This window comes from Adelges cooleyi, unplaced genomic scaffold (assembly GCF_023614345.1).
Source record: "Adelges cooleyi isolate 19-005CV unplaced genomic scaffold, UGA_ACOO_1.1 ACOO_flye_CR_arks_rails_tigmint_CR_PRNA_574, whole genome shotgun sequence".
NCBI classification, from domain to species: Eukaryota; Metazoa; Arthropoda; class Insecta; order Hemiptera; family Adelgidae; genus Adelges; species Adelges cooleyi.
Window position 1 is genome coordinate 4823587 of NW_026096268.1, and position 12352 is coordinate 4835938.

Consider the following 12352-nt stretch of genomic DNA (forward strand, 5'->3'; position numbering starts at 1 on the left):
TAAAAAAATCTATACATAATTAATCGATCATTCGCGTTAACTACATGATAATATTATACGTTAGCTGTACCATAAAATACAAAAACTACCGAGGCTGGTGTTTTATATTACGGTTTTATTATTATTTAAACGTGCCTAGAACAGGCATTTAAAAGAAAAGAAAAACAAACGCCCATCATCGCATGGCAAGCAAGAAGCCGTAATATATCAATATATATACGGGTTGGGCATTGTGTGTGTGTGTGTATCTATAAAGATTTATGTACACAGTAAATAATAGTGTGCGAGAACGAGAGCGCGCGTACATACTAGTAGTAAAATATGTAACCGTATACAATATATTACTAAAAATAAAAACAAAAAAATTCACTTAAGAAATACTAAAAAAAAAAAAATATGATATAGGTACAGTCTAAATTTAATATCATGTAACAATGGAAGGTATTTTACGCTAGTAATGGCAAAGTGCTAAAAAGCAACAAAGAGACCTTCTTGAAACCACACAAAGCTCCTAAGCAAATAAGTTCACAACTGAAGTGGGGTCGTTGGACTCCTTCTTACATCAAGTTTTTATGTTAAGTAACGTTAATTATCCAATTTGTTTATTGTATTTTTTGTATACAGATTGTAAACATACTTTGCGTATGCTTACTTTTTAAAACAATTGCGTGCCTGATAAATATTATTGCTGACATTTTTAAAAATTATTTTGAAATATACGATTTCACGAAAACTAGTTAAAATGCATCATAATGGGAATCATGAAAAAATATACATACAAACGTATATTCGTGTTAAGATTTCTGTGCAGGAAACGAGTAGGTTTACGGCTGATAGCGTACACGGTTTTTATTAACGCCGGACAAAACATAAATAACATGTAATAGTAATAATAGTGATGGTGATAATAATAATAACACTGTAGTATCGGTATACCATTGTACTTGAGCCTGTATAATAATATTATGTCGTCGGCTCGAGCGATGACAAGTTAATGTATGTTTAATTGTTCGCTCGGCTGTATCATTGTCGTACCGGAGTGGTGTAATTTTTTATTCCTCTGACAATACCGTCCATACGTTTCCACACAATATTATAAGTCTTGTTTGATGTGTCTATATTATATTATTATATTATACTGCGTGTCATGTTTCGTTTATCCAACGGGCTCCTCCCCGGACCTCGCGGCTACAAGTCAAACAGCGTTAATAGATCAGCTATTCCTTCTCGCGTCAAGTCCATGTATGCATATGTATTATGCAAATGAATTCTGTTCTCGTACGCTTTTTAATATAAATATATACATGTATTTTTTTTTTTTTTTGTATGTTATTCGCCCGTTCCCGATACCAACAACATCTTATATTATTATAGGCGAGGTACCGTACACGAAACACGAGCTAACGCGGTTAAACGCACCGTTAATGTGGCTAAGGGACGTCGATAATATAGTAATGAGCTTAATTGTGTCCGACACGAGACTCCGGCGCGAAGAATGCGTCCGACACGTTATTGCTTGTAAATAAAACATTGGATATTATGGATAATTATGGTTGTTGGAATAGCCATCGATTTTATAGTATAGCGATACTGCTGTAAATTCAATTGGATATTAGGTTTTATTAAAAAATATATATATATATATTATTATACAGTATAGATTATCTATACAGAAGGATTCAGTGTTGTGTAAAAATAATTTAAAATAAATTATCCAGACAAGATAATGTAAAATAAAAGTTGTATGAATTATTTATAGAGATTGACAATTAAGGATCGAAAAATATCAACTCTAATCAATCGACGATGAACGAAAAAAGTGTATACAATAAAAACAAACGTGCCGTATGGTCCACCCAGATTGTTTTTGATTTAGAATGTATTGGTATTTACAGTCATAGCAGCTCTGCTATACAGTATATAGTGAGTTTTTTTGTTTTATTTTTTCGATAAACCAACATGGCATTTTCGTTAAAATTAATCAAAAGTTGAAACCTTTTAGACAATAGACATTAACCAATGCCATGTATCGTGATTATTTTTTTTATAAATTGTATATATTCGATATTTTAAAAGTTGTCACGAATTTTATTTTTACCACAATGGCGTTTGAATCGGACAAGACATTTATGAGTGAATTAATAGAAATTTACAAACGATATCCAGCTCTATTGAAGTGTAAGAGCATTCTTAATAAAAAAAAAAACTCAAGAAATACGGGCTCAATGGCATTTTTCAAAAATGTAAAGAGAAATACCCTGAAGTGACCTAAAATAGTTAGAAAAAACAAATTTAAAAACATATTTTCGACGGACACTTACCAAAGTGAAGAGCCGTTTTTTATACAAGATCTTAGCCAGACGACTTATACATACCAGCTTTATGGCACTTAGATGAATTGATGTAACACTAACAACAATATCAACAACAAACAAAAGTATAAGAATTCCAACAACAGTATTTTCAACAACCGCACCACTGCAAATACAGACTTAACGGACTAAACACATGGACAACGTTGTGTAAAGATATTTTTTTAACTGTCTAGATAAAATAATATATAATTCGTTAGAATTCTATCCAGATAAAATAATATAGATGACACGCTTTTTTAACTACATAAATACATAATTATGAATACATTTTATCTAGATAAAAAACAAATCATTTTTTCTCTACAAAATGTTTAAGTGTTTATAATATTTACCTACTATATAACTATAATATATAATATTATAAATTTGGTTACGTATTTCTTTACATTAACATCAATAGAAGTAGCTGTAAAATATAAATGTCATAAAACAAATCTACGTGACATTAAACAATTGCATGAGAAAAAATTATAAATATCCAGTTTCTACTTGTTAATTTAATTGTAAAAGCTTTTCGGTTAATATTATTTATTATTGTTGAGTGTAGTAAATACCTTTAGACCTAATTTTTTTCTCTATTAAATATTAATTTATACTAAATTCCACGTTCACAAATGAATTAATTATCTAGATAATTTTTTTTTATACTAAATAAGATAAACAGATAATTTAAATAATATTTATTTAGACCATTCACAACACTACACACCGGTAAATTTTGATACGTTACCAAAAACTATTTATTATATTATATGACAGGTGAATGTATATTGTATATAGTGTTTTATAACATATTATATGTTTATATCAGATCCTCTGGCATGGCACCAAAGTGACCGCACTTGTTAAAAAAATAAAAACACAAAAATATAGGTATGTTTAATAATTAAAAATCGATCTCGGTTTCCCATCGAATGCAAATCACAATATTATTATTTACATAATATACATTTTATGTAAAATAATATTATAAACAGCATTCGATTTTTAAAATGCGATCTGTTATTATACAATAACCAGTAATCACATTGGACATTTAATTCGATATAATATGTACAGGGTGATTCAAGGACAATACTAAAATGCACTTTTTGTCATTTGGCATTTTTACTATTTCAATGTCTTGTGATAGGTACCACATGCGAGGCTCGGAGTCATGTTTACTCACTGGCTACGCCGTATCAGTTTGTAATAGGTAAACATAGTGTAGGTGTTCAATATTGTACCAACCTTGTTGAGCAATCCTCGTTTGAAGTTTTCCCTGGTGTACTTGCCGTTGACGCTCTCCAGCTCCAGGTGCTGGGCGCATTTCCTCAACTTGGTCGCTCTCTCCCGTTCTTTGATACTTTCCATTTCCATGGCTGACATTTGCGGCGGCTTGGGGGGTTTCAGTTCCACCTCCACCATGGGTGCAAATTGACTATTGCGGCCACTCGCGCTAGGACAATTCGGTTCCGTGTCGTCGTTTCGCGAATATTTAATACCTTGTGGGTCCGACTCCCAGGTGATGGTCATTTCTTTAAGACGGCCAAGCGACTTGCGTCTGGTCGCCGTCTCGTCGTCGCCGACGACGCCACCGTGAACTTCGTTGTGCTGTTCCATGTTTCTGTTTTAGTCACGCTGACTGTACATGTCTGACTGTAAAAAACAAAAAATAAGTATATTTAAAAAAAAAATTAGAGGTGCGGCGATAGTGGGTACACCCCGTTTTCAACATTGGTTGTACGGCGAGAAAATACGGTTACCGTGTCAAGCTTAAATTGTAAGTTTATGCTTTTGCCTATACATATTATAGATGGGGGAGGTAGGCTTTGAAAATTGAGATTCTTCAAACATATCCCGGCTCACGAAAAAAGTTGAGCATCAAAACTGGTGTAGCCTCCACCGAAAAGGCTTTATTTTTACCTAAATACTGTAGGAGCTTCTGTTTTTCAAAAAGCAAGTTTTTGTTCAAGCTAATGGATATCAACTATCAACCATGAGATAACGTAGACATTTATTTTTTTTTTTTCTCTCCTAGCAAATTGTATAAATGTCACTTTTAGACATGGTTCTTGCCATATTTAATTCATCAACATTTCGTTAAGAAATTATAATATTACAAAAGTTGTCTTTGTCCACGTTTATTTTTATTTTTTAAATCGATAATAAACGTATTATTGAACCGCACGTTTCTATTTATAGCACTACACTATACTGCGTACTGTTAATCACCCTCGTTTATGTCTCTCGGATTTAAATGCCGGTATATAATAATATGGAAGCGGGTATACCTAGTGAGTTCAGATTGTCGAAGCGTGATGACCGGTTAAGATCTAACATGATTTGCCTGCCCGCCCATATGATTTTTTTTTCTATTTACATTGTTCAAGTAAACATACATATCATTCGGTTGTCAGATCGAACTGTGTATATACAATATCTAATACGGCACAGCAGTCGGTAGGTTATTATTATTTGTATATGTATTACTATGATTGATCGACCACGGTGAAATATCGTACTCGTCATCATAACGAGATCGGTATAGGGTCAGTATAGAGTCGATGCACATGTTTTGTATTGTGCTAGATTTTCTTATGTACTAAATATGTTATTGTAATATAAGCGTTAGACTAAAAGTCCGATTATTCACCAAACGCGAATAGTATGGTTTAATTTTGTATTATAAAGATAGATACTGTTATTAAATAGGTAATATGATTCTAAAAAGCAAATAAGTCCGTTTAAAATTGTATTATTAATTGAGATTGACGTCTGACAGCGGATTTACTTATGTGACATGAACAATTAAATATTGTTGGTCTATGGCAAATCATCGACGATGCAATTCAATATGATATAATATAGTTTGTATGCCAGTCCACGCAATGACGGTTTAATTCAAATTAGTATATTATATTATTACATTTTTCTACTAAATACGTTTTTTTATGAAAATCAAACTTTTTAAACGTCGGTGGTAGTATATCAAATAAAAATAGTTGTCTAGTTTAAGACATTAGAAGTAATTTAAAACAATTAAATCATATCCATAAAAAAAATTAGTGTGCGAATAATATTATTATTTTGAGGTGTCTTCAACGTTATTAATATTATTTATTTTGTATTCCTATATAGGCATTTTTATCTGTGTTGAGCAGTTTTTTAGTAGGGATTCTAAAAATTTTTCTTCAGCGGTTACGGCTTATCGTATCAAATCGAACAAGTTTTAAAATATTGTTGATACGTTTGTTAGAGTGGAATATTTTACTGCAGTCCTAAAACGTTTTCCATGTTATGTATATTATTGTAACCAAGTGTATAACTTAATAAATCCGCACAGACACAAATAAAAGTACGATCTCGTTTGCATAAGTAGGTAGCTAAAATAATTTTAATGTTTCATACTTTGTATCAACCGAGGAGCAATTATTGTTATTGATAAGTAGTTTTTATCCAACCCGGACGACTTAATAAATCGTCGAAGGGAATGACCGACAAACTAAAACGGAGGCGGATAGACACTCCTGCCCCCTTGTATCCATCTATGTTTTGATTGTTAGTATCATCCCCAGGGCATTACACGTCCACACAGAAGTTTTGGTAACATACATTGTTGCTTATTAAAAAAAAAATTGTTGTATACATTTTTTATTTTGTTACAAGTAACATTTTGTGCTTTTTATTCGAAGGCAAAAAAAAAACGTGTAATTGCTCCCTTTGTTAAATAGCTTTGGAGCCGCCTCTGCATTAAAAATAAAAATAATATTTTATTGCCGTTTTTTTACCAGTGACAAATTGGCATGTACCTACACATATGAAGTGACCGGCTAAATCATATGAAATAAAATTAATAGTTTCATAATTATTTTTATTGTTTAGTGCAAAATGTTTCAATTACTAAGTCAGTCTACTCGATTACTCGGAATTTTGTTTTATATTTTTTTCGTAATCCAACTTACACTGAAGATGTTCAGAGTTCTAAACGTGCAGATTGAGTTTGATTTTTTTTTTTGTTTAAGAAAATAGTAAACTACCATCTTAGCCAGTAAACGAGAGCTCTTAGAAATGTGATTAATGGCATTTATAATATTATGTTTTTGTGTACGTGATGTACGCAGATATTGCTATTTTTTCACTTTGAAGCGTCCTTAAGAGAAATTAGTCCAACTAGCAAGAAATGTCACATTGTTACAATACTCTGTTAATTTATGATCTATTATATTTTATTACCTTTATCTGTCTAGGGGTTTATTGCATGTTTGAAATAACGATTGCATTTTCAATGAGACGAGTAGAAAGAAAAAACAATAATGTTATGTTTCCTCTCGGGTAAGTTTGTTCGGTTTTCTAATATCGATAAAGTAGTGAAATAATTTGGAACATTTAAAATGTATATAAAGTATTTTAAAGTAACAATAATCATATTGCCTGCTAACAACACTTTATTTTTAATCTCCGAGTTAATTAAACCTAAAAACAATTATGAATTAAATTAAAGTAAGTCTAACAGTATTTATAAATTCTAAATAATTATGATAGAGGATAGCAAAATGATGTTTTATAGTTTAAGAGGGTGTCGCACCGCCTATTTTTAAGGAGTAAAGTATAGGCAATTTTTCACAAAATCTTAATTACAGGTTAAACTGTGATGTGTAATTATTAGTTCAATAACTAGGACTCTATTTTGGTAGTTAATTTATTTTTCGGACAATCACAGCATCCTTGAAAGCGATTTGAGAATGTTTTTTCATCTCTACATGTTTAAGCAGACTGAAAATAACTTCCGGAGGGCACTACGGTGCGTTTTTTTGTTTTTCCAAGTATAACGCTCAATACATCGTTTAGAAAAAACGACTGTTTTAACATTTTTAAATGACTAACTTTTCAAAAAATGAATTTTTTTAAAAGACGCACCGTTGTGCCCTCCGGAATGTTGTTTTCCTTTAATTTTAATAATGAGCATTATGGCTCTAAAACCAAAATTAAGCGAGTTATTTTCAGTCTGCTTAAATATGTTTTTACCACTGAAAATCACCGGTGCGACGCCCTCTTAACGTGATTAAATAACTTTTATAAAAAAAGGGCATCGACGGGAACCAAATACATTGTAATAATGTATAATTTTAAACGATATTCTTACAAAACTATAGTTTATTTTTAAGACTAAGACTAACCGTATGCGGAAGCCTTAGGGTTTTCATGGAAGTGTTTTATCACTTTGAAATTTATTACTATCCGGTACCTTTAAGCCAGTGCCGCTATTTCCTTTATGTACTGTACTACTTTATTAAAACAGTTGCCCACAGCGCTGGTATTTTTTTTTTATCCTAATGGCTCGTGTATTATAATAGCAATATCAGTTTTGTGGATAGTATATCATAATGTGATATTGTGTATGGTTTTACCGGAACTTGTTGGGTTGTGCCGATGTCAATTAATTTACCGGACAGTAGTTTTTTGCGTTAAGTACGCGTTTATGGTTTGCCGTAGACAAATTAGAACATTTTTTATTTTATTTATTTCTTCAGCGGCGTGTCCTTTGTGAATGCGTCGTCATTAAGAGATCGTTAATCATTAACCGCATTGTCGCAGAAAGAAAAAAACAAATTATTAAGAAAAAAAGGAGCTTCTAGCCACATATCGACTTAACTATACAACTGGACATGCGATTAATGTTTTGCACAGTAAATACATAATAATAATAACTGTTATTCGTCTCGTGATGGGTCAAATAAACGTTTTTTAATGTAACCATCGCTTGTAATAGATTCGATACTGAAAAATAAGTACCGTACGGATTTAATTGCCACAAGTCTACAAGTCGTGATGGGGAGAAGCAATTTTTTTCCACTAAATTATAACCGGTAAACCGTCAATATAGTGGCTATTATATTATGCATGTTTCTGCGTTTAACGAATTTGCCTAGGTCAGTGAATACAATTATTATTATATTTCAACAGTTCAACGGACTCTTTTGAATAAGTTGTTGGTGCTGGCTTCAGTTATTAATCACACACATGTTTTTAATATATAAAAATACAATTAGATAGAGATGGAAATGATCAATTTTTGTATGAAAAGTCAGAAACATAATGAAATGTTGTTAAATGAAAAAAAAGCAATACAAAACATAATTCCCGTGCAGAGAATTATGATTTTTTTTTAATTTAAAATGTTTTGTTTGTGCGATACTTTGGAAATTTGTGCGGTTAATATTATAGTTGTTTCCCTGTCAAAGCACGTTGTCGAAAATATCATGGTGATTATTATGAATTATTATAAATAAAACAATTTTATTCAAAATATATTATTGCTGGGAGTGTTCCTGATTATTGCCTAGACATTTTCTAAAATCCTATTTCGACAGTAAATCAAATTGTAGTTCAAATGTTATAACAAACATTATAAAACAGTAAAAATATTTAGGGATTATTGTGGAAACGTACATGTGTACTATTAGTAGGTATTCGTGTATACTGCTAAAAATGATTTTTAAATATTTTTATGATTAAAAAAAAAATAGAAAGAAAACATTGCAACAACAGTATTATAAAACGTTGTGTTGTTAAAATGGATTTTTTTTTCTACGTGGGCTTTGAAGTTTTTATCCGGTCGCTTTTGATGCGTTCAATATGATTTCGTTGACGATCTTTGACAGACAATCGGAGAAACGGTTTATAATAACAATAATAATTTGTTTTACTAAAGTGCGCTTGTGGTTTTTTTTTTTTTTTTTACGTAACAAAATCACGTTATCGGTTATCTAAACGCACCGAAAACGCCCCGAGGACTTTGTAGAACGTTAAACTTGAACGACCAACGCAACGGTGATTAGAAAACGAACTGTACATTTTTGAACCGTGTATCGGCTATTAATATTACAGTTCAGGATTGTCTATGCAAATATTTCGGACAGCACACGTAACACTTCCTGACATAATCAACGTGCTCTTGAATTGAAAGAAACCGCAATGAAAAAATAAATATATATAACTTGATCAATAATAATTAGAATATTGGCTGTTAATCGTATAAGATAATTTAATAAAATTACGTTTTTTTTCTAATTTATTACAACTGTTGTTTTAATTGATTTTTCTGACTTTGCTTAATTCAGCTGGCTTGCGTTAAAAACAACAAAATTTGTCTACATAATTTCTATACCTTCGTAATAGCCCATCGAATGTACTTCAATATCTAATTGTAAGTCAGTACATGATCCTACCGTTAGATAAACACCATACTAATTTATCATTTTGAATGAATAATGCACAAAAAGTCTTTCGATGACTATACCGAGTTGTCTAAGTTAAGAAGTTTAAAAAAAAAAACATTGGATGAGAAAACGCAGAGTTTGTCCAGCATGTAAATAGCTAGTATAGTACTGACCTAACTTATAGCGCGGAGAGATAAAAAACTAAAGATGCAGTACATTTTTTTCTACGGCGAACTGTTTAAAAGTATAATACATGACGTTTTAATTTCATCTTAGTTTTCTTTATAAATTCTAGAAATCACCAAAAAATTTATCTAATTTATTTTATTAAAAAAATTGGTGTATAATAAAATATTAAATGTATATTAGATTCATACCTTATAATTAAATATACCTTAATTCAATTTACTTTAATTAATTACAGAGGATTCAAAATGAGTCTTAGATGAATTTTTTAATTCAAAACATAACGCGTTTAAATATTTTTAATTGAATTTTATATTTATACACGGTAACGATGTTAAATTAAAGTATAACATATTAATAAATAATATAAACAACAATATATTAAAACAAGATAATTTTCATAGTTGCCTTTTATATATGTTATATATTTAAATGGTATAGCTAAGCAAAAATAAGAAAATCGTTTTAGTAAAAGATAAACCGCCAGGTGTTAATTATAAATTATAACAGCTCAATGAAAATAAATGTTATTATACTTTTTGTATTTGAATTTTAATGAAATTGTCAACTATTTTAGCAATACATAATACTAATCATCCAACTTTTATGTATTTAGCGGTTTGGAAGTGTTATATTACATACCACGGAATCAGTTATGGTATGCTTTATAATAAAAAACAATTACTATACATTTCTAAACGAAGCTAAAATAGTTTATTATTGATACCAACTTTATAAAGAAATCAAACTTTTGACATTACCTATTTTATTAGCACACAATAATATGAAAAAAATCGTTGACCTCATTTTAAGAATATATTGCTAAAATAATTTCATACAGTTGTAAATTTTAAATTATGACACAATTCCCACAAATTTCTGCACGAAAAATAAAAAATGATATACTAGTTTTAAATAACGGTTTAACGCAAAACAAAATATTTTTTATTTTTTATTAGATATTTGCAATTATTTAAATGTACTGTATTATGAGTCCTAGGTTTATAAATCTATTTTACGAAATACTGCAAAAAAAAGTTAATTTTGAATTGTAGACTGATTATAAAGGTTTAAAATTATTTTATTTCTCGTTCATCGATTATTGCACTTGTTGCGCTTAAAAGACCGCAGATTGCATAATGTCTTACAACGAAATTGTGGTACTCTAATTAGTTTATAAATATTGGTTAAGTACTTATATAATGTTTTAATCTTTAATTATAACCCTTCTGTGCACAACTGAGGAAATAACGTTAATGCGTACGTACTTATGTGGTTTTTGTACATAAAAAAGTTGTTTTAATAATTTTCTCCGTAAATTTGACTACTTATTAAAAAAAAAAATAGCGAAACTTTGTTGGCTTATTTTTTTTCTAACGTACATTTTCAAGTTTATGAAGGCGGTGAAGATTAAAATTTAAAGTAACACTAAATACTTAGCGAACGAATCTCAAATATGTGTTAATACATTATTTCTATGGTATGCACAATAGCCAATGTTTACATTACATAACACTGTATGATATATTATAATATTTACATATTAGCCATTATGTATATTGTAAAATATGTATAATGAGAATTCATTAACGTCACATGACCGCGGTGACTTCAATGTTCAATACATTAGATATAGTCGATCATCCAGTGGTTTTTATATGATATTCTTGAGTTTAAGAGATTAATAATCTAGCAATAAATGTTTTATCTCGAGTTTTTATAGAAAATCTAAACGATTATGGTTTAAATTATAATGGAAAAGTTTATATTATATTATTTTATTTTAAACAATAGAAAATAGTATAAAATGTTTTTAGTAATAAATATTGGTTAGTTTATCTTTGTTTTATGCGACTTGAAGAGATATCATAATAATAGTTTTTTTAAAGCTTATTAATACGGTTATAAAAATTATATTTATAACCGTCCTCCCCAGTCCGCATATTCTAGTTTTTACTTCATTTTGAAGCTAAACCGGTGAGAATATAAACAAATATATAATGTCGTATCAGTAGACAAGTTTAATGCATTAAACATGTAATAATAACTGTCGCGAAGAAAAAGATGCCTTGTCAAAAAAAAAAAAGAAGAAATACCCTCGCAGAACGACTTCAGATCACTGGATTTTACCTGGTTATTCGAATAAAATCCAACAACGATTTCGATTGCAGTTTATATGCACAACGGAGACGCGCACCAACTTAAGCTAACTAAGTAAAACCAATAAAAAATTGATAACGCAACGAAATATTATAATTCTGCGATTTTGTATTGTTCTGAACTTAAAGCTACATAGACCGATAAACTTGGCGAACTCGAATGTGATTTTGCGTGTCGGGTGACCGGAGCCGACAATTGGTAACTGCGGTTGTGTACGAATCTGGCCCAGCATCCTGTGCCGCCTTGTCTGCAGCCTCTCTCCGTCCCCTCTCCGGCCGGTCTTCTGCGGTGCACAATCTGCCCATTTGAATATTCGGCACACACGCGCTATTTATTTTGCTCTCTGCACAATGTGTAACAACGAAATAATTACCTAAACAAAAAACGGTCTCCCCCAAGGATTTCAAAGAGAATATAATATGAAAAAAT

The 12352-nt window shown here is 30.4% G+C and overlaps 1 protein-coding gene across 2 annotated transcripts in view; it reads right to left on the reverse strand.

The window, feature by feature from the left end:
• The window catches only part of LOC126843259 (NADPH oxidase 5), a 69317-nt gene extending 57182 nt beyond the window's left edge, over positions 1-12135 (reverse strand). For both annotated transcript variants that reach the window (XM_050580656.1, XM_050580657.1), the window contains exons 1-2: positions 11894-12135; positions 3606-4013 (exon numbers count right to left, since the gene is read on the reverse strand). In XM_050580656.1, coding sequence (XP_050436613.1) covers positions 3606-3977 — 372 coding nt within the window. In that variant the 5' untranslated portion in view covers positions 3978-4013; positions 11894-12135. The remainder of the gene's footprint in view (positions 1-3605; positions 4014-11893) is intronic.
• Between the last annotated feature and the right edge of the window lie 217 nt (positions 12136-12352).